This window comes from Manacus vitellinus, unplaced genomic scaffold, assembly GCF_001715985.3.
Source record: "Manacus vitellinus isolate BGI_N305 unplaced genomic scaffold, ASM171598v3 scaffold_15_pilon, whole genome shotgun sequence".
NCBI classification, from domain to species: domain Eukaryota; kingdom Metazoa; phylum Chordata; class Aves; order Passeriformes; family Pipridae; genus Manacus; species Manacus vitellinus.
Genome location: NW_021939122.1, coordinates 5,896,591 through 5,919,702, shown reverse-complemented (window position 1 = coordinate 5,919,702; position 23,112 = coordinate 5,896,591). Strand labels below are relative to the sequence as shown.

Here is a 23,112-nt window from a genome sequence, read left to right as displayed (position 1 = left end):
TCATCTGATATTTTATAGCTGAAGTCTGCAGTGCATGCAGTCACAGCTTCCATCTATACTCTGGGAAGGAAGTGTATTTTTATCTTTCATATTTGATCATATTCCCTTGGGTTAGCAGAAGAAGAGTTTAAACATCAAGTTCCTTTATTTTTGTGGCACAGGCTAATAGGACCAGTCTTGTTTCTCTGGTTTTGATTAGGAGCATCTGCATACACAGGGAAGGACCAAATCTATAACTTGGAGCTAAAAATAAAAAAGATTTCTACTAAGATCCGTGTTTCATATCAGAATCCAAGCTGATCAATGAAAAGAAACCTATGTCACCAGTCTTTTGGAATCAACTGACATTGATTTGTTTTGGTGTGTAGGGTCTTCACCTGATTGAGTTACCTTAATTTTAAGTTTTGCCCTTTATTAGGAATAGCCTATTTTAAGACTATGGCTTCAGTTAGCTGAGCCCTCAGTTAGCACAGTTTTTTAGAGTAGAAAGTATACAAATATAGCCTTTCTACTCCAGGGTCAAAGATACATGTCAACAATGAGACTTCTGCATTAATTGTAAGACTTGGTGGCAGAGTTTAAAACAGCAGATTGAGATGTGGGGCCACAGTGGTGTTATGTACTAGTTAGTAGAGTAGGATTCTGGTTTGGGAAGTCCACAGGGGGCAACAGTGTGGAACTGCTGGGCCTTCTAGCTTCAACACAGAACCTGGCTGCTGTTCCTAGGGAAGATGAGCAGGTTTGAGAAAGAAGTGATTGCAGTGAGAGTGGGGGGCCATCTGTCTGTGACTTGTCTTTATCAGGATGTGTCCAGCTAATGCTTTTTTAATGCAGCGTTGTTGCAGGAGCACCTTAAAAGTTGCTGAGATGGAAACTCTGCCTGATGCCACTTACTATGGCATAAGTTCAGCTCTTTGGTAGCTCTGGCAATGATCTCTGTGTGGTTATTTTGCTTTTTCTCCCTCCATCTGTCCTGCAGGAGGAAGTGATGTGTTTAGTTCCAGTGTAGTTGGGGAAAAAGACAAGAAATCTGCAGCACAGAGCACAGAGAAAACTCCTAAACAGCCTGGGAAAGTTGTTCTATTTGATGATGATGATGATGATGATGACTTCTTTGTGGAAGCAACTAAAAAGCGTCCAGATCCAGGTACCTCTAAGCATTTGCAGTGAAAGATTAAACACTGAAGGTCATCAAAATTCAAACTGATTCCTATCAGTGATAATGAGTTATAAAATTCAAACCTGCATCACTGCTACTACTGCTTGGGTTTTGGGGGGTTGTGTTTTTTGGTTGGTTTTTTGTTTGAGGTTTTTTTTGTTACTGGTATTTTTTTTCCTTGGAGTGATGTGGGACTGGTTTATTTGTACATGCTCTCCCCTGACTTTCCTTTCTAAGGAGGCTCTTTGTACTGCTAGGGCAGTATATCTAGGCTTGAGTCAGGGAATTGGTAACAGCCTGTAGACACTGTGCCCAACATTCCCTATAGAGGCTCTAGGCCTGTGCCAAGCCAAAACCAAAACACTGCCTTTAGAGGTGCCAGCTGATTCAACTGCATGACTGCATCCTCTTGTCACCAGTGCTCTCAGGTTAGTGGTATTTGAGAGCTTGTCTCTTAAAGACTCCTGATGTTGGTCATCTTTAAAACATCTGATATCTTTTGAGACTCTGCTGTCTTCTCTTGCTCAGTAGGGGCTGTTCTGTATTCATCATTCCCTGTTTGTTTTGTCTCTTAATGTAGTCAAGTCCACAGGTGACCTATTTGATGATGATGAAGAAGGTGACTTATTCAAGGAAAAACCTGCCGTTCCTTCTGTGGTTGCTGGCACAACTAAAGAAACAGAAAGCCATAGGGAGACAGTCATGGAAAAAAAGGTAAGGACATGTAATTGGATTGCATGGCTAAGGTTTCAGGAAAACGTTACTACTGCAGTTGAAGTAGTCTATGCATGTACAGCACTGTGAAAGTGCTGAAAGTGCCATTTGCGAAACTGGACTATGTTCATAGGGTCTTCCATGACTGGAGCGCTTCAGATGTCCTTAAATGCCTTTTACCTTTTAACCTTTGGGTTTATTTCAGGTTTTTATTTGTGTGGGCAGTGATTGAAAGAATCTTATTAAGGCAGGATTGAAATGCGAGCAAAATGAGCAGCCTCTGTTAATAAAAAGTGTTGATGAAGTTCCTGGCTGAAATGAAACCAGCGTGAATTGAGAACCTTTGGTGTCACAGTTCTGTGCTGCAGAAACTGTGTCTGCACTTACACTGCACTAGTTACTTAACTGGTAACCCATTGCTTGCGTGTATTGTGGGAGAGGAAGGTGGATGTCACAGTTCTGCCTAAGCATATACCAACCTTGGAGTGTTTAAAAAAACCTGTTCTTCAGCAGAAAACTTTTACGTTGTAGAAAGCTCTAAATGTGGTCTTGAGCACATACGTACAGAGTTATGAGAGCCTCCTGTACCCACTCCACTTTCAGAACTGTGCCTCGAGGAAAGTACTAATGCTCTTTCTTTCTATGGTAGATATTGTATATATTTATTTTATACTTATTTGCTCTTCAATGAGTATTGGAACATAATGAGCTACCGTGACTCTTTTCCCCTCTGGACTGAGAAGTGTACAGTGCTGGGGATGTCTAATGCAAATTGTGGTGGTACTTTTTCCATGTTGCCTTATGAGAAGCACCTGAGCACAAGGGCAAAGCCGGTCTCTATTTCTGCTGCAGTGCAAGAGTGCATGGTCAGTGAAGCAGGAGTGGTGGTCATCCAATGCTATTGCTCTGATCTCAGAGCACTTGGCTTTCCTGGAGGAGAGGATGAAAACTGATTCAGCAGCACCCCCTCCTGCTCTGTCAGGAAGTGAAGGCTGTTTTATACTCCAAGCTTTATGACAGTAGTGCTTGGGTCTGGGATCGTTCTAAGTTTAATGGCAATATAGCTGGTGGCAGGCTGGGGCTGTGCTGTGATAATGCAGGAAATGATGGCTGGCACAAACTGCCCTCTTCCTTTGTGAAACACAGCTTGTTAAAAGAAACATTTTTGTTTAGCTTATGAAGTCTGGCATGAGTTGCTGCATACATTCTTCTGCTGAGAAGGATGGTGTGGGAAGGGAGGCCTGTGGTAAAACCTGCAAGTGACTTCTGCATAGTTCTGGCTGCGTGTGAGGAACTTGCTTGGCACATGAGTTTTGGAGTTCAGCCCATGGGTAACAAGCTTGTGTTCTGTCCCTTCAACTGCTGGGATTTTGCCAGCAGCATGCCTCTTAGAAGGGGTTTGTCCTGGTTTAGGAATGGTACTCCCCAGTTTAGTGTTTCCACTGAAACCATGCTGCCACTCCCTGCCTCCCCCTCCCCTGCAGTGGGCTGGAGAGGAGAATTGGAGACACAGAAGGTAAAGCTCATGGTTGAGATAAGAATAATTTACTGGAAACAGCAATGAGATAAGAAAGCAAACAGTAACAGCAGCAATACTAATGACTGAGGGTACAAGAAACAAATGATTCACATGGAAACCCCCTGACAATAGACAGTACCCAACCACTCCCTCTCCTGCTGCACCAAAGTAGCAGAGCCCTTTTCCTGTTCCTGGAAAATGAGGTGAGGTGGTATAGAATAACCCCCAGGTCCTAGCCATGCCTCCTCCTGGCTACTGCAAAAAATTAACCCTGTCCTCGCCCAACCAGGACAGAGTCATGTGATATGCCTGCCCTTACGGAATCTAAATGGGTGCTGATGCAGTGTTTTTATTTGTCCTAAAGAATCAACAGTCTTCAGGTGAGGACTTCAAGCCTTTATCTGAAACGCCTCCAAGAAAACAGAGGGGCCTTTTCTCTGATGAGGAGGATTCTGAAGTGAGTATTTCTTTAAGAAATCCCTACAAAAATCCTTGGGATCTGAGTCACCTTGACTTCAATCCACTCATATCTGGGGACTCTTTACATATCTTGTAGGATTGGGAAGTCTGACATCCATGCATCTACACCCAGCCATTCTGAAAGCTCCTTCTTGCTCCAGAGAGTGAAATCTCTGGAATCGTTTTCCCTGTCTTCAGGGAGTTAAACTTGTGTGGTACACACAGGCATAAATTGAAAGGCTGAAGAGAGAAAGGAGCAGCAAATCAAGAGCAAGAATCATGAAAGACTGTTTCATATGAAAGATATGTTTCATTTTGTGTCTTTGGCTTTCAGCTAGAAATCAATCTGCAAAGCTGAGGGAAATAAATCCCTGTGCAGCTGCAGGTGATTGGTACATTAGAGTAAGACAATCCTTCCCTGCTTCATAGGCACACTGAACATCTTTCTTTATAAGGAAAAACATGAATGTCCCCTTTTGAGTTCTTGAACTTCTAGCATTGCTTTGCAAATTGACATTTCTTTGGTTTGCACAGGACTTGTTTTCATCAAGTAAGACTGTAAAGTCCAAAGCTACATCTCTCCCCACCAGCAAATCCATCACAAAAGCTCCACTTTCCTTGTTTGATGATGATGAAGAGGTAAGTACACTTCCTTATACTGCCTGTGTGTGGGAACTCACCTGCACAGCCTGTTGCAGATGCAGCAGGAAATACTCAGAAGTTTACGACACTGGGCATGCAAATGGAGCACTAAATCAATCTTGCATTGTGTAGCAGTTCTAAGCATGCAGGCCACATTGCAGAGGACAGTGGTAGCAGGGACTCTTGCAAGTTCTTGGTGTCTTTTTAGTGTTTTGAAGTAAGTGCATATTATGCATATTATCCCTGTGATTGATAGGACTAGAAAACACTAAACAGTAGAACAGATCCTCAAGAAGCTGTTTTGTCCTGGCCTGTGGTACATGTTACATGGATGACTTCTTGCTTCTCTTGTTTCACGGCTGTTGAATTCCTTTTTTTCTCACACTTCAGTGTGTAAGAATTGTGACCACTAATATGGAAACTGAGATCAGAGAACAGTTTGTGCAAGAAACTTCAAAAAATTGCATTAGTTTCTTATCTCTTTGTAACCCTCTTTTCCTTCCCATACACCCTCCAAAGAGCTTTCAACTCTGGGCCTGCAGCCTTCATGGCTTAACTTAGCCCATAATACTAACCTGAGGCAAATAGGAAGCCTACTCAGAGCTGTAAGCCTGAGGACTTCAGCAAACTCAGGATAAAAGTTTCTTGCCCAGGACTGTTTCCAGTTCACCTTTCTGAAAAGGGGCTGTTCAAAAGCAAGTCAGGATAGTGAGACATTTTGTACTGTGATAAGGTCTCTGGTATCTGCCATGAAGGTTGCGTTTTGGAACTCAAATTCGAGTGGAAAAAAGCATAAATGAGTGTTAGGTGGTGGCATCAACATATGCTTTTGTCCTGATGCCTACAGGATAGTCTACATGAGTGTCTTCAGGTGGAGAGCCATGGATCTTGCCCAGTAGTAGTTGTTCAGCTTGCCTATTGCCTGTTGCCTGGCATCTCCGAACAGAATTCATCCTCTATTTAGTTCTATAGATGAGAAACAATGCCCCATTGTGTTAGCTGCTGTGCTGCTGACAATTGCTGAGTGATGGTTTTTGTCTGCTGGTCATGACTTGTGGTGGAGAATCTGTGGGCCAGAACCAGGATATGTGCTTACAAACTTCTGATCTATCAAATGCTGCGTGTGTAAAATTCCTTGTTCCAGAATATTGTGTTATACTTGAAATTGTCTTCAAAAACAGTTCACAAAACACCATTTCTGTATCCTACTTATATGAAAAGTGGATGGCAACAGTCTTGCATGCTGATGACTTCCAGTGAGCTTTTCATTTTAGCTTTGGCTTTTGATTTATTTAAAATATTTTATTTTATTTTAAGGATCTCTTTGGTGTGGGACCTGTGAAGAAGCACCAGGAAAAGACTCCAGAAGAGAAAGCAAAACAGTCAGGGCCCCTCAAGAAGGCCTCCATCTTATTGTTCAGCAGTGATGAGGAGGTACTGAGGAGTAAGATTTGTTGAAAGGGCTTACTGGGCTTTATGCTGAGCAAAGCATAAAACTTTTGAGAGGGGAACCACAGTCCCACTGTGTCCACATGCCATGCTTACCCCAGGCCTGTGAGGTGTTTGCAGCTGAGGAAGCTGTCTGATTCTTGACCCAAGTTATTGCAGGATACAGGTAACAGAAGTCATGTAGAAGAGAAAATCAGTATTCTCAATGTAATTTATAGAAAGTTTGATAGCAAATGGAGGCTGTTGCAAACAAATCTGACTTAAAAACATTAGAAGGGAAAAATAACCTTGCTGTTACTGCTTTAATTTCTGTAACGAAGGTTTAGCAGTTCTTCATAGGTATGTCTTGAGGTTTTCTTTGTTTTAGGTTCTTGGGGTGGGGTTTTTTGTACCTGATTATGTTTGTTGGGTATTTTGTTTGCTTGGGTTTTGATGGTTTTTGTTTGTTTGGCTGTTTTGTTTTGTTTTTTAAAATCTAGGGATGGGAAGATGAAACATAAATAACAAGGCTTCCCAGAGAGCAGTCCTCTTCTAGGGATGAATTAGGTATTGTCCTTCATCTTAAGTGAAAGCCAGAGACACTAACTAAATTAAAAACTTGTCTGGAAAGTCTCTGAATTAGCTCATATGAATAGACTCCAGACTCTTCTTAGCCCTCCCACCTCTCTAAATTACTCTTGCATAGACTTTAATTTTTATTACTTGTCCTGTAATTGCTTTTTTAGTGGATAGTAGTAATATCTTTAGATGCATTTTTATCTTAATGTAGAATAAACCAAGTTCATGCTTTAACATGCCTGTAGTCACTTTCAGAAAGGGGACAGACAGAGATGGGGAACTGGGGAAAAGCACTTGAAATGCTGGGAATAAAACACACAGAAAAATCTTGTTTAATGTGTAGGCTCGATTAAATGCTAGCTGTGAGAGGGGTTGAGGGAAAAGTACTGTGAAGAAAATAAGAAGTGCAACATCAAGCACTCTTGTAATGAAGTGTCTTTGGGATGTGCTGTGTTTTTTCTTTTTTTTATTTTTTTAAATTTTGAGTTTATTTTTCTTTTTCCTATACATCAAGTAATGCTAATTATTTAAATGGCTCAGATCAGGTTCTACTGAGTGACCTTACTCTTGTGGCTGCAGTTGACACTGACCTCAGTTGTCAAGAGCAGCTGTAATAAAGTGTGTGTGCCCTGTTTTGCTGGACTAATACTGTAAGTGACCAAAAGGTGACCAGGCCCTCTGCAAAGCCTGAGCAGTGTCAGGTTGCAGTGGCTAACATGAATGCAGGAAAGTAAGCTAGTAGAGAGACAAAAGGACTGGCAAGATGATGAAGTGTTCATTGTAGAGATGGGAAAGTGGCTTTGACCAAGACAAAGAAAAACTTGAGGGTTCCTTCTTTTTAAGGAACACTGGAATGTCTCCAAGCCAGCTAAACTTCCTTCTGAAGATGACGGAAAAGAAGACCATGCAAAACCAGCTAGTACTGTCAGTCAAGCTAAAGACGTGAAGAAGACAAGCCTTTTTGAGGAAGATGATGAGGAGGATTTATTTGCAATCACTAAAGAGAGGTGACTGTCCTGGGAGGGGAGTGGGGAGGCATTTTTTCAGAACAGCCCAGCAGCCCCCTCAAAACCAGATGGACCCAGGCCTATTGCAAGTGTTGTCCCTTGCTACTGCTGCTGAGGAGGAAGTAGAGGTGTGTGAGTAGGAACTGGCAGGGCTGAGCTCTGGACTGTTTTGTATCTGTGGTGGATCATTCTCTTTTCACCACTGAATTGGGGTCTCTATTTCTATGCCTGTAATAAAAAATACTCTTGACCTCTTTTTATCTCCACTTCTGCAGAAAGCTATGCAGATAAGAAAGAGAGTGATAGAGTTGTCGAGACAATGGGGAAGCTGAGTGCTGTATCTGGGACCACTTGCTGCAAATGATGGTCCTAAGTGATGCTCTTAAACAGATTCAATGCACAGCCTCTAAAATTTTTGCCCTGAATCTTCCACTTTCTCCTCTCTTTCACTGCAGCCAAAGAAAGCCACAGAAGGTATCATTGTTATTTGAAGATGATGCTGTTAATGGAGAATCATTCTTCAGCTCCCAATCAACACTACTTCCTTCAGCTGCTAAGGCTGCAGTGGTAACTCCTCATTTTTTAAAACTAACATGGAACAGTTAGTCTCTTTATAGTCTGCCTTCTTCGTTAGGTACTGAATGTAAGTCTAACTCATTTTTAGACAATGGTAGCTCTAGCAATTTGGAATGGGAAGAGGGAAGACTGTACTCCTCCATGTAAGTTCTTACTACCACTCGCCTAATAGATATTTCAAAATCTTCTTGACTGCTAACCCTGAGTTTGTTTGGTTTATGCTAAAAGCCCTTCCTAGGGATGTTTTGAAAACTCTCAACTATAAACTACTGCTGAAAGGAACAAACAGCTTACTGCTGACTCTGAAGCCAGGGCCTCGCCCTTTGTGTTACCCTACCAAGCTGATTCAGACGTGTAAACAGGCTTCTTACTGGCCCTTCCTTGTGTGTGCTCATGTCCATCCTCTGTCTTAGGAGCTTAGCCCATGGTGTACTGCCTGTCTGCTTGTGCTTTGGAATTGAGAGTAGGAGATGCAAAGGTTAAATGCAGCTGTATCTGTAGTGGGGGTTCCTGTATGTGTGCTTCCTGGCACTCTTCAACCAGATTCAAAAATCTGTAATGCTGGAAATCAAGTCACAAAACAGAATGTCCCATGGGATGAAAATAGGAGAAGTCAAGCATGTTGCCAGTGTCCTAGACCTCTGCAGAAGGCAAACTGAGACTCTTCTATCCCACAGCAGCATATGCTCTTTATATACCCACCAATTTTGTGTCACCAGTGTTCTCTTAATTTTGCAGAAGAAAGTAAAGCCAGCACAAACACCGTCTACCTTTAATGAAGAAGAAAAGGAGGAAAAGGAAGATCTGGCAGATAAAGCAGCCAAGTCTAACCAGATAGAAGATACATTGTGGGGCTTAGAAGAGCCTGAAGCAGCTCCTGTGCCTAGAGGAACAGATGTTGCAGGGAAGCAAACAAAGGAAAAAGTGAGGGATTTTCTTACATTAATCTGAAATTTGGTAAAGATTAGGTTAAAGAAAACCTATAATCTAACACTCTAAAGAATCCCAGGTGGTATGAACTAGATAACTTGGAGATAATGGCAAAGCTGTTTAACGCATCCTTGTGGTGCATGTGCAGTCTGACATACAGATGAGGAGCAAACCTTATGCATGAGTTGAATACAGTTGCCTGCTTGGTAATGGATTGCAGAACTTTGACCACTGCTAGTATTTAACCAAGAATGCTTAGTGGGTTTTTTGGGCAAACTTGAAATAAATAACAGGCTAATGCGTTGTGGTTTTTTTTTTTTTTTTGGTGGAGCCTTTTGCAGCAATATCGTCAGAGCCAGCTGGCAATTCAGATCTGTTTGCAACATCCCCACCAGCTCTGGAGAAAGATGTCAAGAGCCAAGCTAAAAAAGTGTTAAGCTTGTTTGAGGAGGAGGAAGAAGAGAGGCTGGATGATGACAATGGCATAAAAAATGCACAGAAAGAAATCGGTGTGGTGAGTATAGGGAAGTTCTTGAACACTAGGAAATAGTATTTCTACCTCTACTACTCCAGGCAAGGGTGGTTTTTTTTCACCCTTCCTTTTCTTCATGCCATGGAAGCTAATGTTTCTCAGTTTCTATACTTCCAGATTCTTGGGTGAGAAATTATGCCTGCTCTTCCTCATGATCCTGAATCCCTTTGTGAATTTTCCTGTCCCACTAACTCAAAAGCCTTTTGCTGCATGCTAGTATGAAAAGAAATTTTGTACAGATGTTTTGGTGCAGCTACTTGATGTCTGCTATACAGAGCTGACTCCTCAGTTGCTCCTCAGAGTCAGAGGTAACAGGAAGTAGAAGGATGTAGAGTTTTAAGCCTGTGGTTTATCCCTTTATTTTCATTATATTGTTGCAGTTTGCTTGCTGCATATATGCCTGCAGACTTAGCTTCAGTAAGAATTATCTTAATCCTGTGTTTACTTCTGGTTTTCAAGTGTGTGTATTCACTTCTTTAAAAAGCCTCCAGCTGCCCTGTTCTTACTGTCTGGCTTTCCTGATATAGCGTACACCATCAAGAGGTGGGCTTTGAATTTTTAGTAGCAATATCCTTGAATCCATGGCAATGTTCTTGTTTCTACTTAATGCAATGTAACAAAATTTTCTCTGTAAATTTGAAGTTGTGTCAAAAAGCACATACTGTACACTACAGTGTACCACAAGGCTTTGGCATCTGCTGTTTTGGCATCTGTTTTGGCATCCATCCTGCTGCCTGGATTTTGTGTCTGATGTCATGCTACTGGACATTGAGTCATGTTCCTGAAGAGATAGATGAGTGGTGAAACACAGACACTGGCCCCTACTGAGACACTGAGTGGGGCCTTTGCGTGAAAGTCAGACCTGGGTGCGTACAGTGCACTCTGATCATAGGAGGGCATTGTTTTTGCTGATACTTGTTGCTTTGCCAGGTAGTGGAGGGCTTATAAGGCACTGTGTATAATTTCAACCTTTCCCCTCCCCCCAACAAATTTGAAAGTAGAAGTTCTTGCCAAAGGCAGACAGTATGTTCTGTTCTTCATTGTGAGGGTGTGCTTGCTTTCACGGGAGGAGAACAGAGAGTCTAGCAACAATAATAGCTTTACAGGCCTTCAACTTTTTAAAAAAACAATTATTTTTTTTATTCTTCTTTGAAAAGGTAGCTTAAGAAGATAATTAAAGAGATTCTCTTCCTCTCACTTCTATGTCCTGCACCCTTAGCTGAAATTTTAAAGGCATAAAAGTCTTACTGGAATATAAACCTTATTGTACAGTCCTGATAACATACTGAAAACCTTTTTTTTTCCTTCAAAGGAAGCTTTACTGGTAAATAGTAGCAGCTGGATCTTAAATCAGCAGACCCAGATACATTGTGGCTAATGCCTTATCATTAAATTGAACTATAAATACAAATATTTCCATTGTAAGTTTTGCAGATTTGGTCAAAATAAAACAAAACTGGCAGTTGTAGTTTTATTTTTGTTACCAGGGTCATAATACAGCCTTAGGTGAATTGTAAAGTGTCTTATCACTAGGAAAATAACCTCCTTAAAGAGGGACTTTCTCACTGTGGACCTTTCTCCTCTCCTTTCAGGCTTCTGAGAAAACTGCTCGGCCCAAAAGCACCGGGGTCTTTCAAGATGAAGAGCTTCTCTTCAGTCACAAACTTCAGAAGGACAATGATCCAGATGTTGATCTCTTTGCCAGCCCCAAGAAGTCAGTGGTGAGTTCATAGTCCTCCTCTGAACCTCCTGTTTAAAAACAGTCTTCCAAGTGCACAACCTACTGGTTTTTCTTGTTTGGACACAGCATAGAAGTCACTGATTTCCAGGGAGGGCCAAATGCTAATATCAGTGCAGGCATCATGGGCTGAAGGAGATGTGCTTTGGATCTGTGACTCATCTTTTCTTTATTCTTTGTTTCTTTAGTCTGCAAACCGTGTCCTGAAGCCACCATCTGGAGGAGGCCTTTTTGGGGACGATGATGAGGATGATCTCTTCAGTACTGCTAAAACAAACCTTCCGGTACCTGTTCCTCTACTGTAAATGGCTTATATAAAAGACATTGGAAGGAAGTGTATGGAAGGGATTTTCCCCTTATGTATTTCCACAAGAAATTAGGTGACTTCTCAAATCTTTTTGAGATAATAGAAATGGTCATCGTGACCCTGAATACATAGGGAACGAACAGATGCTTTAGGTCTCCCAAAGTTGGGATGAGAGAATTGGATTCTGTTTCTTTTTGCGTACCAGAAGGACTGGTTTAGGTATAAGAGAACACACCTGAGCAGAAATCAGAGTAGTAGAGTTTGTATTGTTTAGTTGTTTAACTTGCTAATATGCTTCCCTGTACTTCATGCATGACTGATGAGCTTTGCTCTATGAGTTATGTAATTCAAGTTTCTGCAGGTTGGTTTGATCTAAGGTAGTGATGTGGTATTAAAATCCTCATGATCATTGGATTGTTTTTAGAGGGTGAGCAGCTGCAGTAATGAACTAGACTGCAATACAGGTGGTCTGAGGTCAAAGTCCTACCATGCATTCTAAACTGCTACTCTAAATGTATTTACCTTAATTAAATTGAAACCAATCTTTACTTTAGTCTGTTTTCATGTCTGTAGCTGGAAGTTAGGCTAGGAAACTGGCAATAATTCCTGGAAACAGTTTCTTTGAGGACTGTGGAGTGGATGGTCTTAAGTAATTAGCTCTTGGAAGCTATATGTGGAGCCTGTTTGCTTGAAAACATAAAAATAGCACTGTTCCTTAGCTAGCTTTGTGCTTTTATTTTCCCTGCTGTCTTGCGTATGAGGAAATATGCATGCACTTGAATGTTTATTGGTGCTCATTGTTAATCATTAGCATAGACAGCAAAGGTTGAGGTAGGCTAGAGGAATTGAGGGGTGGAAGGCCCTTGCATTGCAGAGCCAAAAGACAATGCCTGCTATGCACTGCAGAATCAAAAGGTTTAGCTAGTTTTCTGTTCAGTTAAAAGCAAGATTTTAAGAAGTTTTGCTTGGGTTGTTCTTTTGGGGGTTTGGGCTTTTTTGGGATCTATACACCATGCTTTTTACCCCATTCGTGTTGACTTGGTGATCCTAATGCTTTCAGAAAATAGCCGAGAAGAAAACTCTTCAGACCAATGTTGGCCCTTCCTTAGAGAGCAGTAACCTTCTAGAAAATACTTTAAGTGCCAAGCAAGATGAGACTCTGAAGGCAGCAACTACTGAGGCAAGTACTTAAATCTTGCATGCCTTGAACAGCATGCAAATAAAAGGGAGATGTATCATCCAGTGTGTCTTGGAAGATGAAAGCTAATGCCTGGATTCACTGGTTTCAAAGCAGCAAAGCATGGCCAAACTCGTCTTTGGCTTATCAGCAGGTGCACTGTTTCTATCAAGAAGTTTAAATACTATTGATGCAGTGCCCACACATATATGAAAGTACAAGGCAGTGAAGAGCTACACCTTAGGTCCAGTTGGATTGAAAATGGGTTGTTGTTTCTTCTTCTCTGAAGTACCAGTGTCTGTTGGGGTGAATGTGATTTTTAAAGGTTGTCTTTCTCAGAAAGAAGAGCAGGGCATGCAGCAAAATCTGTGGCTGTTGAGAATCTTATCTTGGAGATTTTATGATGAGCAAACAAGACTCCTACTGCTGTCCTTAATCTTGCAGAATCAAGGGTCTGTGGGAGACGTAGTGTGGATCTGAGTTCTGTCCTGTGCCTCACCAGAACTACTTGTTGGATTTTCATGTGTAGGAGATTTAGCTTTTCATTGTAGAGAGTAGATGTTTTTTTCTCCCCTGGGCTGATAACCACAGAGCAAGTCTGTAGGGTTACTAATTAGCCTGTCTTCTCTTATGTAAAGTGTTCCTTGGAGCATAAAACCAGGCTTGTCTTCCTGTTTTTTGTAGTACTAACAGCTTGGTATAGGAATGGTCTCAGCTTGTCTGAGGTTCAGCTGAACACTACATGCTTTTAAGTGGAGAATAATCTTCTCAGACACCAGGATTCCTCTGCATATTATCAAGACCATCAAACCAGTGTCCTAACTCTTGCAAACCCTCAGTTACTTCAACATGATGGAAGGAGCTATGACTGCCCAGGCATAATGACAGCAGTACAGCCCAGCTCACATAACCATGTAGACTACAAACCTGGGGAGAGCAAGTCCTGGGAAGAGCACCTTAGCTGATTTGATTCATTCCCTGAGTCTTAGAATTGGCCTGCTTTCTGTAGAGGAACACTCACTTCTCTGAAGCTGTGTGGTACAATTTTGAAGCCCTCTTGGCTTCCATGTGGGCTTCCTTGAAGTCTGTGGCCCGACTGTAGCCAGTCACAAAGAGAAAGGTTAGTTAGATGATAATATGGCAATATGGCTTTAGAGAATTTTTAGAGGACAGAATAAGCAAGGACAGAGGGTAGCTGTCATGGTTTGATTTGACTGGTGGTGGCTGTGACCTGGAGAAGATGGAAGTTGTTGGCTTACTATGGCAAAGTATAATATTGGGTAGAAGGAAGGTGGAATGAAATGTGATAATGAAGATAGGTCCATGGCATGTGGGAAACTGAAAACTGAGTGACTGTAGCTCTAGTGTTAGAATGTGATGATGACAAAGTATCTTCAAAAGAAATTGGTATGCAATTAGCTGCTTTCTATAGATGTATTAAAATGCAAACTATGGTCTGGTTGATGACAACTTGTCCACTTGTTTAATCCAATGTAATTTTGTGCAGAAATCTACAGGTCCTGTTCCCATTAAAACCAAAGAGCCCGCATCTCGGATTGGAAAGCTACAAGTAATTAACTTTACTGGCATTTTAACTTTCAAAAAAAATAATAATCTTCCTTGCCTCACTGATGGCTTTCCCTAAAAACAAAATCTTATTGCTTCCTTACCTTACTCTCGCAATATTATTTTTTTCAGATGGCGTATTTTTGATTACTTTTTCTGTGTTGCATGTTTAATATTATTTCCCCCTCCTGTTTCAGTCCTGACTCTGAGAAGCACTATTTGCTCTGTTTGGGGGGCAGAGGGTGGGTTCCTCTTTGACCTGCTGTTCTTCTCAGCACTGTTAAGTATGTTTAGAGACTCATAAGGATATTTTCAGAGACCCCTAGGGGTAGCTTTGTTTATGTTCCTCTTCTGACATGAAATGACTAATAACTATCTATATCACACTATCACTCAAAGTCACAACCATTGTGTCCTCAGGCAGAATATTGAGCTGTGTAAGTGTTTGGTCTGACATAATGTGACCATGCTGTTCCTGGAGCTATTATACACAATAATAGTGTTGACCACTCTACAGATTCAGTGAGACAGAGAATGTGGGAGACACAGAAGTTCATAGGTCTGAGAAAAGCCAGGCACTTTGGAAGTAAAACTTGAATGCCCAGATGCTCTAGTTCTTACTGCTTCTCTGGAGCCGTGCTTGCTCTGGAGCAGTAGTAATGTGATCTCTTTTTGTGTGTATGTTTTTGTTTTCTTTGTTTTGTAGGCTAACTTAGCTATTAATCCTGCAGCCTTACTACCTGGTGCAATGCCTAAAGTCTCCAATGTAAAGTCCCCCTTACCAGTGCTGGACACTCCGTTACATGAGCCCAACGATGCACAGAACAGCGAAGCCTTGTCTGCGTCAGGAAACAGGGAAGAGCCAGGTGTGAGCTTTGATCAGCCTATGCAGGCGGATACCTTGCACAGCGCCAATAAGGTAACCGTGGTGCTTAGGGGGAGAGAAGAGGGGATTAAAAATACAGTCTGTCCTCATGCAGGAATTTGGTTTGGTATGCAAGTTCTGCTAACAGTGTGGTTTATCTGAATCTAAATGGAAATGTGAAAGTCTAATCCCCTCTCATTTCCGTGGATCGCTGAAGAGAAAGTAAAGGAAAGTGAAGCCTACTATATACTTCTCTCTATAAGGGGCTTATTTTGCAAAGGCTTGATTCTGTGTCTTTTTAAAGTATATGTGTGTGTAAAGTACAGTGCATTTCCCTATAGGTTGAAGTATCTTAGTATAACATCTTGTCCTACCCCAGGAGGCACCAACCTAAAAAAGCATAAAAAAGGCATCTTGCTAGGCTAACTATAAAATCTGTTACAGACAACTGCTTTGACAAGCTATCAAGAACACATCACTGCTGTATGTTGACCTTTACTTCCTCTGTGGATAAAAATGTCATGCTGTCCTGAACTGTCACTCTCAATTCTTTTTCAAAGAAAACCTTTGTTTTCATACAAAGCCAAAACAAAAAGAAGTGTTAAGCTTTTGACATGGCAAATCTCTAGCTCCTGACTCACTTGTTTTTTACTCATACTTTTTACTTTATGGACCGCAAAAGGCATATTCTAATTAAAGATTTAATGGTTCTGTAAAAAAAGTAAGTGTGAAACATGTAGCTAAGATTTCATCTGGTTGCTTATGATTGTATAAGTCTCTTGGGCTGCTGATAAGGTTGTTCATTACTAGATGAGCACAGAGATGACTTGGGAAGATGCAGCAGCTGTCACCACAATGGCTGACATGATCCCTTACTGATGAGTTTGAAGCTTGTACACCAGACTAATGCATTACCATAGTTGTTTCCAATAGCAGCATGTCCCACACAACAGACAAAGCTCTCTGTTGTGCTACTTTTAAATAGATAGGCTTGCAAAAGAATAGAGAGCCTGTAGCTGCATATGATCAACCTTGAATGCTCAATTTAGTGTAGTGATGATGCATGTTTTTTTACAGAAGCAATCTGAGAAGAAGCATCTTGTGGTTCAGGTTACTTTTTTTTGGCATATCATTGCTTCTTCAAGCTTTCAAGTTTGAGTTTAAGCTGTAAATATGCAGCCAAATGCACTTTCTTCCAAAGGCTGGAATGAAGCAACCTACCCAGCATTTTCCTACCCATGTAAATACTCCTGTCCATGTGGGGTATGGTAGAGGCTATAATGGAAACTTGCAAGGGGGCTTCCTTAAAAGCAGCAATTAGCTGCAATAGGCTATGCAGAAAATGAAATTGCATGGAAAACATAATTAGTCATGGCTTTGACAGACTAACTGTACTGTAGAAGCCCCTGGATTAGCAAGCTGGCAGATTGACTAAGGTATTTCCTAAAGCCAAGGGGCTGGAATGGCTTGTTGTGTTGTGACTCTCCACTTGTGAGTGCTGTTGCTTTTGTTCACCAGTTCCACCTGCTGCGGAATGACTACAGGCAGCAAATCCAAAGTCCTGCGTTATTTTTCTGAACTTTACTACAAACTATTCCAATCTTTAATGTGCCATGGGGCTTTTTCCTTATGTATAATCCTGCTCTGCATTTTCTCCTTTCTTGCAGACCAGGATCAGGGTTACAGGAAGACGAAGACCTCCTAGCAGAATGGCCCGCCGTCTGGCTGCCCAGGAGTCTGAAGGGAGTGAGGAGGTGGACAGTACTAAAGAATCACAATTCTCTCTACCAAAACAGACAGTAGTGAACATAAAGGAGCCTCTTGCTACTGAAGCAGAGTCCAAGGAAAATGGCTTTCTCTCTGGCTTGTCACTACTAGCTCACAGCAGTGTTTTGTCTGCTGGGACAAACAAACTCCTTCCTCCAGAATCCGCAGAAAATGGGGATGATCTGTTTGAATCGGAAGACGTTTTTGCTAGCAGCTCAACGTCCAGACCAGCTGCACAATCAAAATTAAAGGAGGGAATGCCAGACAGTGTGGCTAACAAACCCATCAAGTGCAGAGAGAAAAAGCCTGATCTGTCTGTTCTGGGTGATCAGGACAGCAGTGATCTCTTCCAGCCTGTACAGCAAAAATCTTCAACAAAAAGCAGCCCTATACCTTTTCTGGAGGAAGAGGAAGACTCTCTCTTCACTTATCAGAAAACTGGAAAAAAGGAGTTGAAATCTGCTGTACACCAAGCAGTTGACCCTGCTGCCCAAGATATCTTTGAGGTAATGGTCGAAGCTGCCACATTGGCTTTTTTGATCCTCAGGGCCATATTTAGACCCATCTACTTAGATGTTTAATGGAGGCTGCCGAGTAGGATGGGGTGTGCAGGATAGGTAGTGATAGAAGTAAACTGTCAATCCTGCTCTGCTGCTGGGCAATGGAAACCCTTTATTTGGTTGTTTATTCCTTTACTGGCAGCAGTGGATTAAAAAGTGGAGCAGGCATAATACAGAGCAGGCATGCCACTGAATGTGCTGTGACAACATACCTTTTTCAGAGTAATGAAGTATTTGGTTCTTATCTGTCTATTCAGTGCACAGCAGCTCAAATAACACTTTAAAAAAAGGAATAAAATTGTTGGGCTGGCAGCTGATAACAGGCCTCGGTGTGCAATCCACCACTAAGGCACTTCTGCCAAGTGCCCCAAGGGACTCAAACTTCTCATGTTTGAGAATCACAGAATCAGTTAGATTGTCAAAGACCTCTAGGATCATCAAGCCCAACCTTCGACTGACAAGCCCAAGAAGCCCAAGGCTCTCAGTCTTCTAAACATGTCAGGTGCTGTGTACAGATAATTTGACTATTCTCTTGAACTATGTTGTGGGTTGATGAAATCTCTCTGTGTTTTCTCCAAGGATGATATATTTGCTACTGAGGCAATTAAACCAATGAACAAAGTGAAAGAAAAAATGCCAGAGACTAACTTGTTTGATGATAACATTGATATTTTTGCGGATCTTACTGTAAAACCAAAAGAAAAGAAGACCAAGAAAAAGGTGGAACAAAAATCCATATTTGATGATGATATGGGTAAGTGTATGTTTAAGTAAATGTCTTTCTACTAATCTCATAATATTGTCCTGAATTGCACACATCTAAGATATTTTAGAACCCTCTGCTTTCTTTTAACTTTTCAACTGCTCTGAAATCTCCAGCCACCTTTGGATTTTAACCTTGGATGAGAACTTCCTAGATTTGTAGAACTAGTATGGCATTTAAATGGTTTAGGAGAGTGTATAAAATTGTTCTGAGAGAAAGGATAGTTTGATTTCTGTAGGGGTTTTCTTACTTGAAGGAATTAAAAAATTACACTTACCTGCAGTAAGAGACTAATTTCATGTTGTTATGGCTCTGAGACACGTTCTATGTTTCAGTTTGTGCAGCTTTTTGTATTGTACTGTCAGATGAGTCACTGATATGAACAGTGAACAAACATTGAACAAAAATGAACAAATTATTCCCATCTCACCTTCACTATTGTGTTGACTACCCTGGAGCCTGTAGGCTTTTGTTTACATTCATGGTCCCAGGTCAATTTACAGATACTACACCTGAGAGCAAAAGTTTGCCATGTATCATTTGTTGAAAAAAACAGCAAGTAGTAATGTGAAAGGCTGGCAAGCATACTGCTTTCTTCTCCATCAGTGGGGACTCTGAAAGTAATTTGATCCTCAGCTGTGTTTGTTCTCAGGCTCGTCATGTTTATAGCTGTTCTTTGGGATTGCATATATTTCTTTACTAAGACAAAAAATTCGCTTCTCTAGCTTTGGTTCTTGTCAAGTCTTCATTCTTTGTCACTAATTCGAATTGAATCTCACTTATTGCTGTTTTACTTGGACTGAAGCTAAGCATTCCAGCCTGATAGAATGACCTGGCTAAATCTGTAAATGTGTTACAAAACTTGCCAGAGAATGAACATCTTGAGATTTCAAAACCTTCTCAATTAATATAAAATATGAGACTTAAAGGTTTGCTAGGAAGATATTGAAATATATATTGGATTATTAAGAAAACCTTAGTTTAATCATTTACATTTTTCATGTAGCCCATGCAAATGAAACAGTACATAGGTGCAGTCTGGGGGGATGGAGGCTGCAGGCTGTTTTCCTTTGTCCTACCACAGCTGTCCAGTCGCTGTTTACTGCATTTGTGTTAGGCTTGTGGTAGCAATATTAGAAAAACCATCTCAGCTTTTTATCCTAGCCTCCTTACTGACCTTATGGCTGATGTCACAAATATCTTAATGTCACCCCTGCTAGCTTGCAAAATGGTGACTGAGCTTTCCTGTGTGTTAACAAATACTGTTTTCCATGGCCAAAACTTTTCTGTTCCTTAAGCCTTGTTATAAAATGGGAGTGATACCTCTACTGCTTATGGCACTCACTTCCCCTTTGCTGTAAAGCTAATCCATGTGATAGCTTCTTGCTCTGGAGTGATGCCAGTAGGGGATTACTCTGTTTTACTGCCTTTCTAAACTGCTCTTATGCTGAAATGTGGTCCTGGATTATTCCTGTGTAATCCCTATCATCAGCACAGTAGCAGACACATGCTGAAGTGGAAGTAGCAGCAAGAAGAGACAGGGAAACACATTGTGATAGACCACTTTGTGCTTGGCCTCTGCTCAAGGTTAAAGAAGATTGAAATACTAGTTTTTATACTCTGGACTAATAAATGGCTATTAATCTCTACATAGCACCCATGTTTTTAATAGAGATTCAAGACCAGTTATGTGCTGCTTACACTGGCCTTGCGAATCACTAGTGATCCTCATATCTCAGTCCTGTAATTTTTTGGCTTTATAATCCAACTGCATAATCTGAGTATCCTAAATTTCTTAGTTTACAGTAGGAGATATGATGGCTTTTTATGCTCAGGAAACCTCACAGCAACACTTTAGCATGTGTATGGCTGCACCTTTATTTCTTTCCATGAGCACAGTCCTAAACACCAGCAGCACTAGCCACAGCAAGAACTGCAGGACTGTGAACTGCTGCTGACATGAGCTATCCATGTTGGAGGGTTTAGTTTCTACATGTTATTCTCCAGGAGAGAACTCTGTCTTAATGGCAGTATGATATTTTTCCACTTTGTGTTCCTAGTTATTCACATCAGAAGTGTTTGTATTGAGGAAGGTGGTGGGAGATCTTGATTCAAGACTGTAAGACAGGCTTTTTGAATATTCATCAGGATGATGGTTGTAGCTGTCATCTTAGCAGTGCTCTGTTCTCAAGGGATTTATGTTGTGTTCTTTCTGTAGATTAAAGGCTCAATGCTAGTTGCTAGCAACTATCATCTTTTCCTCTTCTGATTTTCTTTGGCAACAACCTCACAGCTCTTGGATCTCTCAGGTTCCTCAGACTCTAATGTTCTAGATAAGAGGGATGTTGTCTGGCACTTGCACAATGGAACTTATTGTGGAGCTTTAATTTATTAGTACTTTTCAAATACTTATGAGAGCTTGAACATGTTATAAAATATAAGTAGTATATTTTATACTGTCTACTGAGAAGAAAAAAAAAATTCTTAATTGGACTTACAGCTAACAGCTCCCACGTATGTCCTTACAAATGCATCCAGAATCGCAAGTAGCAGGAGAGCATTTGTTTGTCACAGAATGTCCTTGGCGCAATCGCTGCTGTGTGCTGGAGTCTCTTATGTACAACATTTACTTCTGTTTAGCAGTCACATTCCATTAAAATCCATCTTTTTTTTCCTCCCTTTAGATGATATCTTCTCTACCAGCCAAGTCAAGATACCAGCTCCCAAAACCAGACCTTCCCAAACAGCCTCAGAAGCAAAATCTGAAAGCAAGATCCTGAGCACGTTTGATGACCCATTGAATGCCTTTGGAGGCCAGTAGCCAAGGGGAATGTGTTGCAGAGAGGTGGCCTTCTTTATGCCCTGTTCAGTACTAATACTCTGGATTCTCTTAATTCAGTAGAGCTGAAATGAGATGGATGTGGATATTTAAATGAGATTACCATTTTAAATGGTTAGTATTCTCCTGTGCTAGTCTAATTCTGCTAAATTATATATTTTTTAAAGAATAGAGTAACCTCATGCTATTATGTTTCCATGGTGCCCAGATGAATATAGCCTGTGCAATACCTGCAATGAAGTAATCTATTATATAAAGGATAGTTTGTTTTATTGAACAGATTTATAGATAAAATAATGCATAAATAGTAAATGGAGTCTGTTAAACCTGCTCTGTCTGCATGTCTTATTTTCCTCTTTACCCCTTGCTTAGAGTGTCTGCATCATGACTTGAAAACAACCAAAACCACTACCATGCCTTGTCTGGGTCAGCTGCCAACCTGCTGAGTTAATATTAGGGTAAGACCGGGTTTGGCTATCAGGTACAGCTTCTCTTATGGAATCAAGCAGTTAACAAATCTCAGTGCAGGACTTGATAGCAGCTAGAGATGAGGTATTTCATATTGGCAGCCAATGTAGTCTATAAAAATAACAATAGTTAACACTTCCCTGCCAGGAAGCTCATGTTACAAATGAGCACCGAGTGGTCCATGAGAACAACAGAAACCTAACATGGTCTTCTGTTCAAGTTGTAAGCCACTAAATGAGATTTTTCACCTGCATGGATTTGGCAGAGTTTTGCAAATAACACTTTCCACAAAGTCCATCTGTACAGAGCAGCTTGGTCACTTGAGAGCTAACAAGCCCACGTACATACTTTATGCAGAGACTCTTTTGCACATTAAGGCTTGCTGTCTCGTTTGCCTTCTCATCCATAACATGTTGTAGGCTGTTTACAGGAGGTTGCTATTCCGTGGAATCCCTATAACTGGTGTATTTGGCTTAACCTTGCTTCCTGTATTTTCTAGCTTCCCCTTCTGGAACAGATGCCATTAACCATACCCAGTGGTAGACACTTGCTCTCCTGCATGCGTACAAGGAGAGCAAATGTATAAATGCAGATTGATAAACGTTTCTTTTATTATATCAGTGATTGCCTGCAATTCTGACTAGATGCTCTGCTTTTATGATAATAATGTACTAGTTTATCTCCAACTCTTTAAGACTGTTCTGCTCTGTGTGAATTTAAGCATGTACTCAGAGGACTTCTTTAAGAGCAATTCCTACTTTCACTGGAGCCCTGGTTCTGAGACATCTGCTTCAATCTCTTGTTTCTCCAGTTGAATTTACTTTATCAGGCACAGTAAGTACTACAGCTGAAGCATCTAGCACTAATGAGGGTAAAGCAGGAGGAAAGGTTGGAAGGGATAAAGGAGAAACGTGATGTATTGATTTGTGCCATACGTGGGCCTGACAGTGATTCATGTTAAGTGGGGGGTACGTTGGGAGTAGCAGCTTGGAAAAGAATGTGGGAGCTATTTGCAAATGGGTGTCTACAGTGAAAGTGCTTGCACTTTATTTATAGGCATTACATCTGCTGCATATGTCTCATACATGGTTTGGATTGCTGCTTTACTCCTTTCTTCTGTGCTTAGAAGGGCTTCAAAGACATACTGGAGGAAAAGAGGAAAAAGAGGGTGAATTCTTTTTTTTTTTTTTTTTCTGCCCAGGAGCTCTGTCACAGCACTCCTGTATGTGCTACATGCTTGTGGAAAGCCACAGTGTTTGTTCTGAGTGTCTTAACTGGGCCTAAAACCTACCAGCTAGTCAGGGTAGGTCTTGCATAATTTAAAACCTAAATGGAAAGTAAAGTGTTTAATGTACTTAGCACTTCCTAATAGGATAAGCTTGTTTTCTCTAGACTGTGATCATCCGAGGGAAGCTCTGCTTCTGGAGACCGGCCTGCGGGAGCAGAGGCGAGCGCTGACCTTCAGGGAAGGTGCCCGAGAGCTGTTTCTGGCCCCTGCCGCGGCCGGGAACGCTCCT

General features: G+C 41.2%; 1 protein-coding gene across 5 annotated transcripts in view; it reads left to right on the top strand.

The window, feature by feature from the left end:
* The window catches only part of WASHC2C (WASH complex subunit 2C), a 33,711-nt gene extending 12,254 nt beyond the window's left edge, over positions 1-21,457 (top strand). For 3 of the 5 annotated variants that reach the window (XM_029958468.1, XM_029958466.1, XM_018069122.2), the window contains 17 exons: positions 980-1,147; positions 1,740-1,873; positions 3,757-3,849; positions 4,386-4,490; positions 5,811-5,927; positions 7,344-7,507; positions 7,963-8,074; positions 8,822-9,007; positions 9,339-9,527; positions 11,138-11,266; positions 11,472-11,567; positions 12,651-12,770; positions 14,275-14,337; positions 15,040-15,252; positions 16,866-17,471; positions 18,105-18,279; positions 20,973-21,457. In XM_029958468.1, coding sequence (XP_029814328.1) covers positions 980-1,147; positions 1,740-1,873; positions 3,757-3,849; positions 4,386-4,490; positions 5,811-5,927; positions 7,344-7,507; positions 7,963-8,074; positions 8,822-9,007; positions 9,339-9,527; positions 11,138-11,266; positions 11,472-11,567; positions 12,651-12,770; positions 14,275-14,337; positions 15,040-15,252; positions 16,866-17,471; positions 18,105-18,279; positions 20,973-21,109 — 2,807 coding nt within the window. In that variant the 3' untranslated portion in view covers positions 21,110-21,457. The remainder of the gene's footprint in view (positions 1-979; positions 1,148-1,739; positions 1,874-3,756; positions 3,850-4,385; positions 4,491-5,810; positions 5,928-7,343; positions 7,508-7,962; positions 8,075-8,821; positions 9,008-9,338; positions 9,528-11,137; positions 11,267-11,471; positions 11,568-12,650; positions 12,771-14,274; positions 14,338-15,039; positions 15,253-16,865; positions 17,472-18,104; positions 18,280-20,972) is intronic. The other 2 variants (XM_029958467.1, XM_018069123.2) reach the window with 2 other exon arrangements.
* The last annotated feature ends 1,655 nt before the right edge of the window (positions 21,458-23,112 follow it).